Source organism: Stigmatopora argus, chromosome 4 (assembly GCF_051989625.1).
Source record: "Stigmatopora argus isolate UIUO_Sarg chromosome 4, RoL_Sarg_1.0, whole genome shotgun sequence".
Taxonomy (NCBI): Eukaryota; Metazoa; Chordata; class Actinopteri; order Syngnathiformes; family Syngnathidae; genus Stigmatopora; species Stigmatopora argus.
The window spans coordinates 15,808,088-15,827,297 of record NC_135390.1 but is presented as its reverse complement, the minus strand read 5'-3'; the positions used below and the strand labels follow the sequence as shown (position 1 = coordinate 15,827,297).

Genomic DNA, 19,210 nt, shown 5'->3' with positions numbered 1-19,210 from the left:
TGTTTGTAAGGTTTTTGGGGGGTTTGTAAGGGGAATCATAATCATTTATAAGGGCAGTTATCGGCAGAGGTTGACAGGTATGAAATACGTACAGTAGTATAGCATGATTTACATATCCTTGTTTGTACCTTTGTAATGACCAAAGCATAAACACAAGAGGGCATTGCTGTGACACTTTTGAAAATGTGACCAACAGCTTCCGTATTAATTTATTGCTTAAATTTTCATGGGCTGTGACAATGCACTTGCAAGATAGTAGAAAGACGGAAGAAAGAATTTGTAGAGCTACTTGAAGCCTGGTAAATGTGAAGTTCTTCAAGTTGTACAATTGTCAGAAAGATTAAATGGACACATGGACAGTAATTTGTATCATCTCTGTGGCTTTTACAGGTAAATCTGACTCCTTATGAGAATTTTTTGAAAAATGACTAGTGTTTGTTAAATTATGTAATAGAAACATATTTGAAATAAGTTCCAACTTTAACTTTTTTTTTTAAATCTTCAGTGTTGATTGAGCAATCCAGTCAAAGTGCAAGAAAGTGAGCTAGTTTAATGAGTATGTACTTCAGTGGCTGGACTGGACAAACATACATGTAACAATGTTTTGCCATGTAAACTTTACTGAAGAGTGGATATTTGTATGATAAGATCATCTGATTTTTTTTTTTTTAAATCCATCTTTCAGGTTTCACTGCAGGAACTGGTGTGTTGCCAGACGGACCTCTGATTGTAGCCGTGGGAGGCTCGGTGAGGTTCAACACCACAGTGCCTCCCACAACAAAGCCATTCTTCGCGGTGACTTGGACATTAATCATTGAGGGAGAGGAAATAGCCATTATAACGGCCACAACTATAAATGTAACCAATTCAAACTTTAAAGACAGGATCACACTCTTCACTCAGACCGGGTCTCTGGAGCTCAGTAAACTGGCTCTCAATGATAGCGGAGGTTACAAAGTTCTCATCATCACGGATGGGGGCAACCAACTCACCGGAACTACCACACTGCGAACACTTGGTAAGCAGATATTTCATGTGTTTAGCACCTGAACTGATGATCAGTATATATTGATTTTCGTACATGTAACCTTAATCCCAACCCTGAGCCCAACACCAACCACCCTCCATAACAAGCAGATAATCTCTCTACAATTTTCATTGATTTTTATCAATATTTTGCACCCACAGTTCCAGTCTCCAATGTAACATTAAAGGTCAATAGCACAGACCTTGTGGAGTTTAACAGCACTGTCCATCTATCCTGCTCTTCGTTTGGATCATCCCCATCGTTCCAGTGGTTGAACGGCAGCACCGTGATCTTGGAAGGCGACACAGTTCAGCTCACAGACGGAAACGCTACACTAATTCTTGCCCCGGTGACCCGATACGACAATGGCTCGTTCAAATGCCGGGTGTCCAATGCTATCAACGAGGCTACCAGTGAACCGGTGCATCTTTCTGTCAGCTGTAAGGATCTCTCTTTATATGTCTATCACCCACTAAAACCTTGGGTTTAAAACATTGTACAGCCATTAACAGACACACTACAAAAGCTTTTTTGTTTGTTTGTGTCATGCTTCGCCTCGGGTGCGTAGTGATAGAGAACCCAGGATGCAGGAAAGTGCTGGTGGACAACTTTGGGTTGTAATGACGAAGCAACCACACAAAAATAATAAACACGGGGACAAAATGGCAACTAAACAGGGCAAGACGCACACCGATGAGGCAAAAATATGATTTACGTGGAGTAGGAAACACGAGACACTAGGTGATGCTCCCACACCATGCATGTTATACACAGGGGTTTTAATACACACACAGGGGCTGATTACCAATCACACAAACCTGGCCACATAAGGGAAGGGGACCCCTGAGGGACACGAGGCAAAACGCACACAACAATCACCCAGACAGCACACATGAGGAAAACACACACACACATCCACCCAAAACACACAACAAAACGCGACAGTTTGATTGGGATCACTAACTACACTCCGGATCCTTTCTTTTCACATTCATGGCCAGCTAACTTAACTAGCAGGCCAATATTTTTTTAGAAAGAGTGCGGACATTTTGAGGCGCTTTCTCTCCACACACAAAATATACTGTTTAAATATGGTACGAAAATATTTTGGGGGTGTTGGAGAGAACCAGCCCGAACTGTGCGCCGTTTTCTATCGTAAAATCCGAAAATGTTTTGTTGTTTGTCTGTGAAAGTGTCTCAAGGGAGGAAATGCATGGACAGGTTGCAACACCTTAAAGCAGTTGCATAAGTGGCCACTTCTTCATTTTTGAAAATCTGACAGTACTATTGCTATAGCATCAGACCACTAATACTTTGACACAAAAATAAGCGTTTGACTGTGCACCTGTACAAATTAACAATGAAGAAGTAACATATGACATACTTGTTAACTGTAAGTAAATGGTGACAACCACCACTGGCATCATCTAAGATAGACAGACATGAAATGTGTACATGTTACATGGTACATTTAGAAGGATTTCAATTTGGTGTGTTTTGTTTTTTGTTTGCCTTATTGTTGCTTTTCATGTAATTTCTTTAACATACAAATACTGGGACATTAGCAAATCTCCCAAAACATTAGTCAGGGGAGTAGTTTTGCTATTTGGGTGCTTTTTTTCCCCATAATATTAACCCAAAATATGAAGAGGATTATTAAATTGCACTCCAAAACAGATTGTGTTGCACTTTATACGTTTTACCTTGCATCGATTACAATGTATTAACGTTTCCAATTTAACATTGCTTTGTTTTGCAGATGGGCCTGACTCTGTCCAAATCATGGGACAGAGCCAAATAAATGTAAAGCAAACATTAACATTAATCTGCTTTGCTGACTCTGTCCCATTGGCCAATTATATATGGACATCACCGAACCAGACAAAGTTACACAATTCTTCAACCTTGGTCAAAACCAACGTTTACTTTTCGGACAGCGGAAGCTATATCTGTAGTGCATCAAATAACATAACTGGGAAAACTGTATCTGCAGTCCACATGTTGAATGTAACAGGTAAACGGAAGCATAGATTTATAAAGTGCATTTGGAACGTTGACTCATAGCAAATATGATATGAGATTCCTTTTTGTGTGCCTCCACAGATGAACCAGTTAATCCATGTTCAGGTGGTTGCATCGCCGGTATATTAGTGGCGTGTTTGATCGTGTGCGCAGCAGTTAGTGGTGGCGGCTACTACATTTATCACAACCGGTAAGTATTATCATAACTAGTAAGCTTCCTGCGAAGCTAGAATTATCCAACATATTAGTTATGCCTCTTTAGATGTATAAAGAAAATATAAGGTGCAACTGATTTTCATGGACGCAGCATTAACAGTGCATTCATACATGACAATACAATGTCGCAACACAGGAAACAGATAAAGAATAACCCTAGCAAAAATACCTCAACCAGGACAGGCAAGTATACAATAAGAATAATTCAATAAAATTGTGTTTATATCTAATGCATTGGAATCAATTGAATCTAACATTGTTGAATTAGATTTTTCTGCAGGAGATGAAGTCCAGGAGACCACAGCAGAAATAAAAGATGAGGTATAAAAAATAAATAAATAATGGACACTGACAGACTGAGAAATAGATTTGACAAATACAGAAAAATATAGAGGTTGGTCATTAGAGCATTGCTAAAATTTACTCGATGCTAGTCTAAAACTACAGTCCTTCAGACTTTTAATATCATAGTAGGCAGCGTAATAACATTTGTTATATAGCAGTTCTGGCAATTTACCGAGCTGCTGAGTTTTGGGTCAAATGCACAATTGATTGTCAAACTTTTAGTTCGTTATTGCTTTGGTACAGCAATTTCGCAGCTTGTGAGTGGTTCAAATTCGTGCAGCTTTCTAATGATATTTTGTGGCTATGTAAGACAGGAGAAGACAGAACAAGAGAAAAGGTACAATTAAGATCACATGGAGTTAAGACTGACAAGTTTGTGAACATTTTTCTCAGGGCTTTTTGGACAAACAACCTCCTTGTAAATCTTTGAACCAAGCAGAACCTACATAACTAACAGTTGTTTTGAAGTGGAAGTACATCTTCCCAACCAATATAACATTGTAATCTATTTGTATCTGTTGTGGGAAGTGGGTTCTTGTGGTTATCCATTTATCCATTTCATCTTTCAACCAGGACACGAACTATTCAAAACTGGGTCAGTTTTACTTGATGGACAATGGAAGGGTCCAGCTGAAGGTCCAGGATAAACATACAGAATACGCCGAGATCAAGGTGAGCAACGGGCCACCTTCTTATGAAGCCCATGTCCAGCGAATGAAGAGCCGAACCCATCAGCAGCTTAAAGCCAATGAAGCCCAAGTCAGTGCTCCGGTTCATAGCAACCAGTCATAGTGGAGCTCTGTCAACAATGTGGCATGCTATCACCGTTCCTTAATGGCATGCTAATGAAAGCTAGTGTTTGCATTGACAATGTGCATGTTAATCATTCATTTTTATTATCAAGGAAAATGGGGCTTGATTGTTTGTTGACTGAGTAAGTATGACTTGGCTTTTTTTTTACAATTTCACACCTGATATGTATTACTGGCAACTTTCAGTTTTATGCCTTTACATTTCTTGACAGAATATGTAAAGATAGATTGTTTGTTAACAAACACAGGATGCGCACGCATCAAAATTTGATAGTTTGGTAGACTACATGTGAATTTTACCAGATTCTTTGACAAAAATGTTACAAAAGAGGTGGAATGCCAAATTCAATTCAATTCAAAGAGTGATTATTTTGTCCTTTGTTGGGACGACACTTCCAAAATGTCAAATTATTGAATTTGCAGAAAGTAACATCTTTAGTGAATACTGAATCTGTGCTTACCTTAATAGGATAGAAAATGCTTTTTCATATTATCTCTAAGCCCTGGAAAAAATAAGTGTTCTGTAATCAACAATATAGCCTTCGATTTCTATGTATTGTATGCTGAGCATAAATGTTTTTATCTGACCCAAAGGAATGTTATGCATTTTAAAATATTTTGAAAAATTTCAGATTGTGTTCATGTACTTGTATTGACATCCTGGCCAACTTTTCCACTCCACTTTCGAAGTATGAGCATAATAATCATCACAGCAGCAGTAATTTAAACTTTGTACGCAATACTGGGGTGATTCATAAAATTGTGTTTCGCAATACTGGTGGGTTCGGCCCAGGTGAAAAGACCACGTGACAATGGATGCCATTGGTTCGTCACTTTAACTTATTCTGATGCGTTCGTAAACACTTGGGTAAGATATGGTGGGTAACAATTGTGTTCATGTAAACTTAGTGAATTGGTAACTTCTATTCACAAATTGTGTCAAAACAAACTTGATCATTTCCAAAGAACAGGGAAGCAGGTGTTGGGAAATTCAAAGTCCTGGGTGTTTTAGTGCAGCAGAAATGGAGCAATACAGCAATAAATCGAAAAGGAATGGCTGCAACTGTCATTTAACATAAAACTGCGTAAAATACCACATTGGTATTAAGTCATGTTAAAAGATTGTTGGACACCTTGAAATCTCCCGTTATCTATTGCAACATTCTGGATTTTTTTGGTTTATCGTCACACCTCGGGGGAAAAACCCTTTAGTACATCGCTGTAGCCAATGACCAAGTGTCATATTTGTTTATATAGCGATCCCTACCATAAAAAAGACTCATTTCTGTTGGAACTCCGCAACCACAACTCAAAGATAATTAGTTGGAAGATGGTCGTTTACATTGTTTTGCTGCTGGTGCTGAATGGTAAGAGGGTATCTATTCTATCAAATTCTTGTATTCACTGAAAATAAGTGTACAATTAAAATCGATTATGTTTTTTTTTTTACATTAGTAAAAGTTAAATATCTCAAGAATGTTTGAAAAGACGCTTCTCTAAAATATTGCATGCAAATGTAACATACTGAATAAAAAATACAACATTTGTACTTAATAAATGTAAAGCATTGGATTAAAGAAAAAGGTTTATTCTGACAATCCTTTCCATTCTTCATCTCCCCCACATGCAGGTATGCAGACGTCAGCATTCAACTTAAAAATCAGCTGGCGTGGCACAGTGACAGCCGGATCAAACACCACGTTCACATGCTCGTCCAACTGCTTCACAAACTGCACATACACCTGGTCCTTAATGGATCGTGAGTTCTACGGGAGCACGCTCAACTGGACACCAGATGGAACGTACCCGTCAATGACGTTGCAGTGCACCTTAAGAAATTCTGGCGTAAGCACCACCACCAAAACTGTTTTGGAAATCGAAAGTGAGTCCTGCAAAGCTTGTCATCTGCAGTATGCTGTTGAAGCACTGTAGTGATTCCCCTGAACCTTTATGCATGCCTTAATTGGTTTTCTCCAGGTTTACCAGGTGCTTTCGCTGATCATAATTTCCATTTCCAGATCCAGTTTCAGTACAAATCAGTCCTCCCGGTGCTATACCGTTCATGAACAAGTCCTTGGACCTCATCTGTCACATTGATGAACTCCAACCTCTCTTCAGCTCTGCAAGGCCAGTTGTCTGGTATAAGGATGGACAGCAGCTGGTGCAGGACCATATGCATCTTCTCCGCAATAACACACTCCATTTTCACTCACTGCTACCATACGATAGCGGATTCTACCAATGTGAGACCAACCTGAGCTACAATCGTGTTTTGAGTCTGGGCTACCTATTAAAACGTGAGTAACTTAAGTTCTAATATGTTGTAGTATTTTCAATACATTTGATTCTTTTTGCTTTTCTTTGTTCACTTGTCAACTAATAGAAATGAGTTTAAAACAATTATCATTAGAATCTTCTCTGATGTATCTTATATTAACATAACATTTTTGGTTGTTCAGTTGACACTCCGTGGAACGTAAGCATCAGTGGAGACGATGTTGCATTCCCGGGAAGACTAGCCACGTACACCTGCTTAATGACGTGTATCTTGGACGTGGAGTGCACCGTGAGGTGGCCATTCGAGGGTGGTTTCCCCCTGGCCAGCTACGTCTCCGTGCATCGAAACCAGCTCTCGTGGATCCCCGTTGTGCCTGGAACTTTCCAAAATTTCACCTGCCTTGTAGAAAACGTTGCAGCTGGATGGTCAGCCAAGGTCACCAAAATGGTGGAAGTCAAAGGTACCAAATCCTATCTGTTGGTTTTTGTCTTTCAGCTCAGATATTGATGAATAAAATATTTAATGTAACTTCTATTCCTCCACAGGTATCCCAGTCTCTGGTTCCTCACAGTTGAATAGATTATCTATCTTGATGTTTGGCCTATCACTGGTATTGGTTCATTACTGATCACTGTTACTTAAGTAATGATTGTTCATACATTGTATTTCTTTTTTTTTTTGCTTCAGTGACTTACTCGCTTTCGAGGAGACATTTTATGTAACATAAAGGCTTAAAAGTGGCTATCCAATCAGACCCTTGCTGCCAGCTGTCCCAGTCAAAATGGATTGGGCATCTATCGTCGTCAAGGATAGCCAAAGAGTCATGATACATTCATTTTAAAAATTTACATTCATTCATTTATTTTCCACACCGCTTTTTAAGAGTCAAAGTTTTGTTGGAGCATATTTAATGTGTATAATATACATTTTCTTTCCTGAAACACGTAACATCCTCTTTTTTAAAAATGAAAGTGGAAGAATTTCATGTTGGCCTTTGCATCCTTTGATTGTTATGAAAGTGCCCCTCAGACAAAAAAAATTGGAGACCCCTGCACTACATCGTCTTTCACACGTTTTCAAAGAGAAACAAAGCCAAAACAAAATTACCTCCAGTTTTGAGCACATTTTTGAATGAGTTCTATTAATTGGTTAATGAATCTGTCCTCAATGCTTAATTGTATTTAGAGACTGATAAACATTATCGATTGTCGCATGCTGATAAACTGCCCATTGGGTGGCTACTATGAATTTAGTATTGTAACACTTTGTCAAAGCCAATTCCAACCTTTGACCAACCTGTGTTATTGATTCACCAGCCGCGTAATAGGGGCCATTGTGACGTACATCTGGAAAATTCAGTACACATCCGATGCCTCATTGACTCATTTTTTTTTCCTGGCACTTATGATATTCAAGATGTGTGAATCAGACAAAGCAAACAGGGGAGGGAGACAAAGGCCTCCGGTTTGCCTTGACACCTTAACAAGCACCTCATATCGACCTGTATTTACATATAGATTATCATGCCCTCTCCCGTAAGGATTTTAGCTATAAAAGTTAGACAATGATTAAGTTATTTTTAAAGACTTGCTGTAGTATTTGAGTTTAGGTGTGTCCAAAAAAATCTATTTTCAGTGGAGTATTTAAACATTTGAACTATTTAACAAGATAATCCCAGATGACGTGTTTAACAAAAACAGCCACACCTAAACGTAGGAAAAATTGTTGGCATCTAAAATAAAATAATAATTCACAGTGATTACAGGAATGACATTAATAAGCATTTCTATGGACTCACTCTACAGCAGGGGTGGCCAGATCCAGTCCTCGAGAGTCCCTATCCAGTCTGTTTTCCATGTCTCCCTCCACCAACACAGCTGAATAAAAATCATCGGGATTGTTATCAAGCTTCTGGACCGCTTGCAGATGAGTTGATCATTTGATTCAGGTGTTCTAGAGGAGGGAGGTATGGAAAACAGACTGGATAGGGGCTCTCGAGAACCGAACTTGGCCTCCCCTGCTCTACAGTGTGTGCGGTCGATTGGTCGCCGGTCTTTTGGTCGCCGGTCTTTTGGTCGTCGGTCTTTTGGTCGCCGGTCTTTTGGTCGCCGGTCTTTTGGTCGCGGTCTTTTGGTCGCCCCGACTGCGACAACGGGCGACCAAAAGACCGGCGACCAAAAGACCGGCGACAAAACAAGGTAAATCAACACGGTCTACGCATCAATAAAAGCCAACAATGGCCATGAGCAGTTTCACTGAGCCGACGTGTGAGTGTATAAGAGTTTGTATGTACATGCGTTGTCCCTTTAAGAAGCTACATCAGTCAGGGTCTTAACAAGTTCTCCAACAAAAAACAATAAAAGTCCGGGAAATTTTGAGCTTTTCTTTAGCCAAATAATTACTAGGGCATTAAATATGACTAAATAGTCATTCGCAGTTTGTATTTAGGGAATTTGAGCAACGATTTGAATGGTAATTATCACTTACCTTCCGGGCGACCAAAAGATCGGCGACCAAAAGACCGGCGACCAATCGACCGTGTACCCTTTACAGTATGTTATGGTTTTTGTATTATCTTGTATGTGCACCACATCTAGCATTATTTTTAACAAGGAAATTGGATCTTTACTGGCTAGTATTGGAAAATCTTCTATAAATTGCCTACTTTTTAACACCGGAGGTGCAAAGGGAATTTAAAAAGACTCACCAAGAAGCATTATTTGCCAATGATTGCCCGACAGTGAGCCGTTGTGAGTTGTTCATTACATATTTGACTAGAACGAGTTGACATGAGAGAGCAGACACTGTAGAGGCCTCATTAAATATGCCATAGGCAAATTCCTCTTTTGGATGCTCGGAACAATTAGATAAATTTAGTTAAATAAATTATCACAATGTTTATCAAAATATTTATCAAAATATTTATCAAAATATTTATCAAAATATTTATCAAAATATTTATCAAAATATTTATCAAAATATTTATCAAAATATGTATCAAAATATTTATCAACATATGTATCAAAATATGTATGAAAATAATTTATCGAAATATTTATCCAAATATTTATCCAAATATTTATCCAAATATTTATCCAAATATTTTTCCAGATATCTATCCAGATATCTATCCAAATATCGACCCAGATATCGATCCAAATATCGATCCAGATATCGATCCAAATATCGATCCAAATATCGATCCAAATATCGATCCAAATATCGATCCAAATATCGATCCAAATATCTATCCAAATATCTATGAAAATAATTACAAATGTGGAAAGTCAACATCCCTTTTAGAATAGTATTGATTTATACATGTCTTGTGGTGTTTAAAAAAATTGCAGTCAAGCTTCTACACACTGACGATTTCTATTTTAATAACTCAATCATCCTATTACTCTTGACAGATAGGATTGCATCTGATACAGTATTTGTACTGACAACCAGGATTTTGTTCTTTGTTTTGGCTCGCATTGCCCTTTTCTCTCATGTGAGACTTTCGGTCGCCACGCATACTGGTATCGACTATCAACTCACCTGTCTTGTATCGTTACGCTCTATTTGGATCAATTCCTCTATCATAACAATGCAGGTAATCATTACAGGCAGTCTGGGCAGGTGGTTTTTCATGGTGTTATATAAAATAACCTTAAAATATTATCTAATGTTTTTATGTTTCAGTTTAAGTTGTGAATCTTAAACACAAATACAGTATAGCTTCTTGGGTTATAGGAAATCATAACTAGACACGCTTACAGGTAGTACTACTTTAAAGGCTTAGTAAATATGTTTTAGTATTTTAATGATAACTAAATAAATGATTGTGATAAATTAATTGAAAAAAACTAAATAAATTGAAGTGATAGTACAACAAAGGATTTAATTTTAATTAGTATCTGGTGAAAAGCTGAGTGCTAATAGTGACATAAGATTTGACTAGTTGGCATCATGCGTCACTTGTCCTTTTGACTTAATCTTTTGATGCCATTTAATTCTTTATTTAGAAATAATTCTGGTACAACGTTTCTATATTGTCATTATAAACAATAAAATGCCTGTCCAGTTACATAATAATTTGTCTGCCATCCCTAGAGTCACACTTGTCAACTTTGAAACAGAGTACATTTCCCGTATGATTGAAATGGATTGGGAGTCCTTTTGACCATACTTGGTAAAAAAAAAATGTTATACAATGTAATAGATAATTATAAGAGAGCATTGTTTCTAATGTTAAAGCTTTCCCCGAATATACACTCAACAGTTAGGGACACCTAAGCCAATATAGTACAATCATTTCTAAATTGAGGTGCACTTTCCTAAAACTGGAAACGTCCAAAAAACATATTGTAATCATAATATGAATCACCTGCCTTAATTTTGCTCCTAAATTTGGTTGAGACACTTAAAAGAGAGTTTGTCTCAGGGGTGTCAAATGGCCGGCAAAGACAATTCAGTGCTGTATTAAAACAATGACTACTTGTCTTATTTTCCTCGTGGTGCATTTTTCTGCCTAATGTGACTTATAGTCTGAAAATTGTAGGTTTTTTTCTGGACGTATATACACTTTTGCTTTAATTTCAACGTGGTTAAAAGAAGAAGAAAAGTAAACAATGGCGGCTCTTGCAGCCTTAATTTTTTCTGTTTGTAATCCTCAAAATAAAAAAACCTATGGAAAGTATTAGATATACTTCCATTTTTCATAATGTTTAACAAATGTAGTATTATGTTTTCCTTCTTGTCATGTCACATGGTCCCGTTGATGCAACATTTACCTGGTAGACACGCTTTTGAAAGTGTACATAAAGTGACTGTCGCAACCACAAACATGGCAAACAGGTGAGGGTGGACCAAGGTGGTTTCATTTCGGTATCAAATGCGACAGAGCAGAAAAAGCAGCTGTATCCAAAAAGGATATGATGCAGTAACCCTATTCAATCTTTTTACTTTGAATCAAAGCCGCAAAACAATGCAAGATTATTCATATTTTTATCAAATGGCTCCCAAAGATCATCAAGAGCACAAATTTATTCAACTTTTATTAACCATGTTTTCACCAACCGGTTTTACGAATTTCTTTTTCATTAGTTAAACACCAAAATAATCAATGTTAGCAAAGCATCCTTGTAGTTTGCCGAACAGAAATTGGCTTCAGACACCATGATTTGTTACACAGCAAACCTCTTAGTGCTTATTCACTAACTGAAGGAATGTAGCCAAAGCTCAAAGGTCCTAATCTTAAGTTGAGTAGAAAGTGTCAAGAGTTTTCTCCTCTTCCCACAAGTGCAGGATGGAAAGTTGCAGGACAGGTAGAAAGGTTTACAGTAAATGGACACTCCCGTGGCGCAGCTGCGGCAGGATCAGGGCAAAATAGGGCGTGGTGGTTTTGTGGTGGCAGTGCTGAGCATTTGCATCAACAGAAAGTTGCGCACAGCAAATATTTGCCATCAAGAACGCAAGTGTAAGCCGTCTTCTTTTTCACATTTGTAAAGGTTTAGCTCAGACGAGCCAAGAGATCACACCATGAAAGCTCCATTAGTGTATATTGTCATCATATCGGTGTTATCCTACACAACAGGTAAGACTTGTACATGTTCCTTAATTCCAAGTATTTGAAGCAGTCCTGAAGACTGACTGTTCTCTGTCTGCAGATCATGTACGTGCTCAGGGCATAACTGCTTCGCAGAACCCAGTACCCGTGGGAACGAATGTCACTCTTTTCAGCGACAACCCAGTCAATACAGGAGCGTGGATTTTTAACAACAAAATTGTGGCCTTCATTACCCCTGATGGAACAGTCATTACTGATGGCTTTACAGGCATGGTGGTGTTCAATACCAGCACCTCATCGTTGACTGTGATTTCAGCCAAGCTGGAAAATTCTGGGACGTATACGCTCCAGGATATAAATTCAAACGCTTCCCAGTTAAACCTGTCAGTTCAAGGTAAGGAGAATTGAATAATAGTTAAATGGCTCAGTGATTATCTGCCTGTATGGAATTGACCTTGCTGATAAGTGACCAATTCAGGATGTAGTTGACCAAGTTATTCAGTTAACAGGAAAAAAACATTTAGGTGTACCTGAATGGATTGTTTGGTTGGTTGGTTGGTTGGTAGGTGGGATGGACGAATCTGTTGTGCACATCTTAGGCTCCAGGTTCGAAGCAACCTTGAACAGGATACGCCATAAAAAAATAGAGACATCCGTGATGTGTGACTGACTCTCCCTAAGAGAGACCTCTAAATGACCGGGAACCAACCAAGGGTTCAGTAACAGTTAACTGGGATAGTCTCTACAATTGAGTGCCAACCAAACCAGGCTTTAGGCTGCATCAAAGTGAACTTGGAGAGTTTGGGCCAAAGCTTTATCTAACCCGGCACATGGATTAATGGTAGAGGATGGGTGCATGGATGGATTTGTGCTTAAAGCCTTCTAAGTGACAAATAACCAACTAATGACTTCCAAACTTTAGGGCTAAAACAGATGCAAGTATCTAGTTTATTTAGGCACAACATAACAGTGCTACTTAGAAATGTCTCTGTATGAAATATTCAGGTTACGGAAAACCTCCATTGGAATAATTTGTCTCTAGATACAAAAGGAATTTCAAGTGGCGAAACGCAAAATCTAAAAAAAATCTAATGTTTTTGTAGTATCCTCTATTTAATTTTGAAATTGTCGTGATATAGTTTTTCCTCACATTGGCTATGTCCCAACACTGTGCTGGCCTCCCAATGGCTAGAAGGAAGGGGCTTCTCCCTGACTCCGGTACATTGATTCATAGTTTACTTATCTGTTGATTTTATTCGCCCTTTTATACATTGTACTAAAGATGTAAATTGCAATTTGAACTGGGCCATGAGACTTTCAGACAATATTCATGAAATTGTAAAACAAAACAATCTTTCAATATTGATCATTTCTAAAAGAAACATTGTCTTCTCATTCATAATTAGTTGGCTCAGATAGTTCAAATATGCACAATTGTGTTGAGTGGGAACAGGCTAATTGAAATAGCATTAATGCTATTGTGATGGATAGTTGGCACTGTGTTTCTTTAAAAGCCCTATTGATAATTTTTTCATGCAAATTTGGCAGGCACGTTAACAACAACAGTCTTTATTTGCAGTGAATCAAACTATTTAATTTTTACTTCGACTGGAGATTGCCTTTAATTTTCCTGGCCTGAGATCGAGATGTTTTTCACTTTCTAGTGTGTTTGGAGCCATGTTGAAAAACTCATTCCGAGGGCATTTCTTCATCTGTATGTGCCAACATCATTTCCTCAAATATATGGCTCTATGTAAAGTGTTCTCGGGTTCTCAGGTTTACGATAAAAAGGCTCACCACAGTCATGTGAAAAACATTATTACAACATCATTCTTGCACAAAAAACATGTTGGCATAGTCTGACAAATATGGACTTCACTTAAATGAGTCGATTCAGTATTTGTCCTTTTTCTAAAATAGGAATGTCTGTTTGTACTTTAATACCGAGTACTCTTTACATTCTAAGTTGGAACTTCAAACAAATGTCATCCTTGTCGTCTGTTATTTGAAGGAATAACAAATTGTTTTTCATCTTTTCTCTACAGAGCCCATTTCAAATGTGAGCTTGACCGTGAATGGTACTGACTTGGTGGAGTTTAATGACTCCGTGGTGCTCACCTGCGCTGCAGAAACAGGGACTTCCCTGCACTATATGTGGCTTAACAAAACAGCAGAGGTGATGTTTAGCGAATACGTCCAGCTTGGCGCCGACTCCTCCCAGCTCATCATCATGAAAGTGACGCGCTATGACGAGGGCCCGTTCAGGTGTGACGTGATCAATGGCATCAACCAAGAAATAAGCCCATCTGTACAATTCAACATCAGCTGTGAGTTTAAATTATTCTCGTAGCACAGGCTGTCATCACATCTTTATCAAGGCAATTGAGGATTTCCAAAGAAACAAGGCATTGACAGAGAAAAACTATCCTAAATCTATCATACCTACTTTGACAAGCTAGCGTTGACAGGTTAGCGTTAGTAACCTCTTGCAAAAGAATTGTGTTCTCATTAGTGCAGCAAAGAGAATGGAAAGAGAGCTTTGCTGCCATCTTGAGCCATCTAAGGCGAATATTTTTGTGGTAATTTTCAGACTATCGTAGTTAGTGATTTGCACTGTGACCATTTCTCTCATGTCTCCAGATGGACCCACAAATGCTGCTGTGTCAGTTATTCCCCTGCTGGAGACCCACACAACAGGGTCAAACATAACCCTGTTGTGCTCAGCTGAGTCCAAGCCCATGTCAACAATCCAATGGATGGTGGATGGGATGAATCTCAACCACACTGGGGAACAGTTTAGCCTGACATTGGTCGCAGAGAGCGACTCAGGAGAGTACCAATGTCTCCTGTACAACTCTGTGACATCCAGGTTCAGCAGTGCCAGAAAAATGATCAGAATCATGGGTAAGGTTATGTAGAAAATAGATGTCAAATGTCTCGTCAGTTTGACGGGAGTGCCTGCACATCCCGCCTCGTTTTGCTTTTATCCAAAACAGACTTGATGGTTTCATATGGGCTTACACAGGCTTAGTTTCATGCTAGGGAAGAGGTAGCACCAATACTTTTCGAGAACGAAACTAATGATGTAAAATATCTTTGCAGTGATGTTTTGCAATAAACAATCTATCCCGCAGCACCAATAACAGCCGTGACGGTGAATGACATGGGCAGAGATGCAGTGGTTGATGAGAGCTTCACCCTTAAGTGCCATGTGACCGGAGAAGCAGAAACCATAGAGTGGTGGATGAACAATGTCCCGGTGTCTGCTGACAACAGGACAATCATAGATGCCGGAAACCAGACACTAACTCTCCACCCCGCACATCTCGACGATGTTGGCCAGTATAAGTGCCGGGCTTCCAATGCTGTGAGCAACATGACCAGTAGTACATACACTCTGGAAGTTTTCTGTAAGTTAAAGCAGATGATACTTAAAATGCACAGATGAGAAATGTGTTTTAGTATGATAACAATGATAGCATGACTATTCTACCGGAACTCAATTGGTTTTGAACATTACCAAACAAGAGAGATATCATACTAGCATACTTATTTTAAGTATGGTAGATCCCAGATGAAGCCTCAAAAGCTATTCCACAGAAGAGACATACGAGAGGAACATTAAAGTTGTTGAACTCAGTAATCTGATAAATAAATAAACATAACTGTATAGTTAATGTAACCCATGTATTGCATGTTTCCGAAGTTGGCCCGGAGACGCCTGTTATCACAGCACCACCTGTGGCCCTGACTGGAAGCCAAGTGCTCCTCAATTGTTCCAGCAGATCCGATCCTGCGAGTACATACATCTGGAGCTTTATGGATATCGAGGTGGCCTCCACAGCAGAATACCTGGCAGGACCGTTGACAATGAACATGAGCGGCATGTACACCTGCATGGCCTTCAACAACATAACTCGGAGAAACAGCAGCACGTATCACATGCTTACTGTCTTTGGTAAATGGAGGATCTTTTTTATTTTGGGCGGTATTTCCTCAAATTGCAACCCGATTGACTTGAATTATTTTCTAAGAAGCACTGTATTGGAATACAGCAAAAACAGCTAGCCACTGTAAAGGGCTGAATGAAAAGGAATACGAAAAAAATCTGGATGTTAACATTTACTTTCCGATGATCTCCTTACTTGTTTACAGCACCAGTAACTATGGCATACGTAATGGAGCCAGCTGTTCATCCTATCCTGAACAGCACGTTTAACCTTACCTGCGACACCGAGGGAAGTGTTGAGTCCATCACCTGGAGGCACCATGGAGCTCTGCTGTATACAAACGGAACCAGGGGGCTTACCATGAACAACGCTACCCTCACTTTTGAACCTTTGATGCTCTCCGACAACGGAGTTTACTCATGCGAAGCTTCCAACCCTCTCAGTAGCTTGACCAGTGAAAATTACACCCTCAATGTCATATGTGAGCGTTTTTTAATTTGCTGTAGAAGGACAGACTAAAATAGAGCTAATTTATCCATGCTCTGTCATGATAGACTAACAAATCAATGACTGGTTTATCAACTCTGTCTTATGACAAATGGTGAGACTGCTGTATCGACACTGTAATTAATCCAATTGTGATTTATGTTTTAGATGGACCTGGAGTGCCAATTGTGACGTTGCCTCTTGAGGCACTGGAAGGAACCAGCATCCAACTCAACTGCAGTGCCATGTCTTACCCCCCCAGCCAGTATACTTGGCTTTTCAATGACACCCCTGTGGCCAACACCTCGGTGTACCAAACAGCTGCTCTCAGCCAAAACATGATCGGGACGTACACCTGCAAGGCACGCAACAACATCACGGGTGAAAATAGCTCGGCCAATACCACGCTAACTGTTATCGGTGAGACCATGTGAACATCTTCACATTTCACTGGGGTATTCAATAGTCTGGCAATGATTCACTTTTAGTCCATACATCTGAAAAATAAGTAGTTTATATGACCTTCTTCCACCTCAGAAAACAAAAGACTATTTCTCTTTTTCCCAGAGAAAATCAAATATGTACACATTGAGGTTCCCCCACATCCTCCGGTGGAAGGATATAACTTCATGATGATTTGTAACGTGTCCAGGCCTGTTGACAAAGTGTTATGGAAGAAAAATGGAGATCTTTTGGTCGGAGATGACAGGATCATGATGTCCATGGATAACCTGACTGTCACCTTCAATGAGCTGCACCGGAATGATTCCGGACAGTACCATTGCTGGGCTTTTAGTTCGGTTCAAAATATCCTGAGCTCTCCTCACATATTCATTGTCAACTGTGAGTTTGAAATGAATATTAGTGGAAAGAAATCTTGAAAGGCACTTGCCAATTATTCTCACTGTAAGGTATTTTGCCTGTGTACCAACTGTTTTTCTATCATTGCAGTTGGACCAGAGACGCCGATGGTTTACGGTCCATCGATTGCTTTGAAGGGACAATCGGTAAACTTCACCTGCTCTGCCCTGTCGCAGCCTGACAGCCACTTGAGTTGGTGGCACAACATGACCTTTGTTGTTAACAGTTCAGTGCTTTTAATGGACATTGTGATGCTAAACATGAGTGGAAATTACACCTGCAAAGCCCAAAATCCTGTGACAGGCAAGAACAGCAGCAGTGCTCTGACACTGCTGGTCATTGGTAAGTATCCTAGATGTGTAAATGTTTTCTATCTATAGTAAAGCAATTTAGCTCTCAGAATCTGGAATCAATGTGTGTTCTTATTTTTAGAGGGCATTGATTCAGTGAGGGTGGAAAACAACACTATTCCAATTGATGGAGACAACTTCACGCTCACCTGTGAGGTGGATGGCCATTACACATCCATCCAGTGGAAGAAGGATGGTGTTGCTCTCACAGGAAACAAGTCCGCAACCAATCACTCTCATTACTATATACATGAGAATCGGCTTCATTTCGCACCATTGAACCTCTACCACGACGGAATGTATATGTGCGTCGCCAGCAATTTGATTGGTCAATACCAGAGCCCCTCGTATGAGCTCCTGGTTAACTGTAAGTACTGAGGGAATTGACTGGTATCAACAATTAGTTTTTGTCGCTTCAACTAAAATAGACATCGTCCTTTTCCAGATGGGCCACTCAGCGTGACTATCAATGGGCCGGATTTGTCTGCAGAAGAATTCACAGTTTCCATCGAGTGTGTCGCTGATTCACGACCAGAAAGCGAGTACCAGTGGTTTCTAAATGACATAGAGTTATTGGACATAGCTTCTAGCAGTGTCATTGATATCCCGCTGTTGAATTCCACCTACACATGTAAGGCTACGAACCGAGTGACTAATATCAGCATGTCCACGAGCAGGTCTATTAGTAAGTATTAATGCATGACATTCCTTCAATAGTATCATAATGATACAATTAAATGAATTCCCTTAAACTCATCCAAACATTTTTCTTTATCTTTCAGATACTGCTTCTGGCCTTCATTTCCCTTCCCAAAAAATCCTTGTGATTGTAAGTGTCTTCATCATGTCTGTACCAGTTCTCTTTCACTGAATGGGTCAAAAATAGCCCTAGTTTTGCATTTCGACAAAAAATAAGAACAGAACAGAAGGTAAGCAGTAGTCCTTTTTTTGTTTGTAAAGGCGGAAATGCAGATTGACGATTTAAACAATGTGATCGTCTTAATTGTAAAATTTTAACAGCTGCGTGTTGTGATTTTTGCTGTTTTTGCACTGAAACACTTTTAAAGTGGCTAGATTATTTCACTTGCTAACAATCACCTCTTGCACTTTCCCCCCGGTCATGTGAGATCAAATTGTGAGGAATATGTCTGAATTTTTTTGGGGAGCTGATTTTTTTTTGTATTTATTTCTTAATCAATAAAACTTGTAAGATTGTTTGGTCTTTGTGCAGTGTTATATTGGAATAAAATAACGATGTTGATGCATGTAGGTTCTTGCGACTTAAATATTTAAAATCAAGTGCAATGTT

At 39.2% G+C, this 19,210-nt stretch overlaps 3 protein-coding genes across 3 annotated transcripts; all 3 read left to right on the top strand.

Annotated features, from left to right (window-relative positions):
• Positions 1-274: 274 nt before the first annotated feature.
• On the top strand, positions 275-4,736 carry LOC144072599 (cell adhesion molecule CEACAM8-like). The gene is made up of 8 exons (XM_077597719.1): positions 275-390; positions 686-1,018; positions 1,189-1,467; positions 2,787-3,041; positions 3,131-3,239; positions 3,402-3,448; positions 3,534-3,586; positions 4,184-4,736. Exons 1-8 carry the CDS (start codon positions 345-347, stop codon positions 4,400-4,402), a joined length of 1,341 nt encoding a protein of 446 aa, XP_077453845.1. The 5' UTR covers positions 275-344; the 3' UTR covers positions 4,403-4,736.
• A 7-nt stretch (positions 4,737-4,743) lies between these two features.
• Positions 4,744-8,170, top strand: LOC144072600 (uncharacterized). Its single transcript, XM_077597720.1, has 5 exons — positions 4,744-5,789; positions 6,053-6,304; positions 6,441-6,719; positions 6,882-7,160; positions 7,246-8,170. Exons 1-5 carry the CDS (start codon positions 5,651-5,653, stop codon positions 7,326-7,328), a joined length of 1,032 nt encoding a protein of 343 aa, XP_077453846.1. The 5' UTR covers positions 4,744-5,650; the 3' UTR covers positions 7,329-8,170.
• A 3,955-nt stretch (positions 8,171-12,125) lies between these two features.
• ceacam1 (CEA cell adhesion molecule 1) lies at positions 12,126-19,116 on the top strand. Its single transcript, XM_077597671.1, has 13 exons — positions 12,126-12,281; positions 12,355-12,648; positions 14,300-14,581; positions 14,895-15,158; positions 15,389-15,664; positions 15,961-16,212; positions 16,410-16,685; positions 16,859-17,110; positions 17,258-17,533; positions 17,642-17,893; positions 17,984-18,268; positions 18,347-18,586; positions 18,684-19,116. The coding sequence occupies exons 1-13, from the start codon at positions 12,227-12,229 to the stop codon at positions 18,770-18,772; spliced, it is 3,093 nt and encodes a 1,030-aa protein (XP_077453797.1). The 5' UTR covers positions 12,126-12,226; the 3' UTR covers positions 18,773-19,116.
• Positions 19,117-19,210: the final 94 nt, after the last annotated feature.

Bases quoted from the DNA above. Each gene is read 5' to 3' on its own strand.
- LOC144072599 (XM_077597719.1), top strand. From the start codon at position 345: ATGGACACATGGACAGTAATTTGTATCATCTCTGTGGCTTTTACAG. The intron at 1,019-1,188 runs GTAAGCAGATAT...TTGCACCCACAG, and splicing joins TACCACACTGCGAACACTTG to TTCCAGTCTCCAATGTAACA. The intron at 3,587-4,183 runs GTATAAAAAATA...TCTTTCAACCAG, and splicing joins CAGCAGAAATAAAAGATGAG to GACACGAACTATTCAAAACT.
- LOC144072600 (XM_077597720.1), top strand. From the start codon at position 5,651: ATGACCAAGTGTCATATTTGTTTATATAGCGATCCCTACCATAAAAAA. The intron at 6,720-6,881 runs GTGAGTAACTTA...TTGGTTGTTCAG, and splicing joins TCTGGGCTACCTATTAAAAC to TTGACACTCCGTGGAACGTA. The intron at 7,161-7,245 runs GTACCAAATCCT...ATTCCTCCACAG, and splicing joins CAAAATGGTGGAAGTCAAAG to GTATCCCAGTCTCTGGTTCC.
- ceacam1 (XM_077597671.1), top strand. From the start codon at position 12,227: ATGAAAGCTCCATTAGTGTATATTGTCATCATATCGGTGTTATCCTAC. The intron at 15,159-15,388 runs GTAAGGTTATGT...TCTATCCCGCAG, and splicing joins AAAAATGATCAGAATCATGG to CACCAATAACAGCCGTGACG. The intron at 17,534-17,641 runs GTGAGTTTGAAA...CTATCATTGCAG, and splicing joins TCACATATTCATTGTCAACT to TTGGACCAGAGACGCCGATG.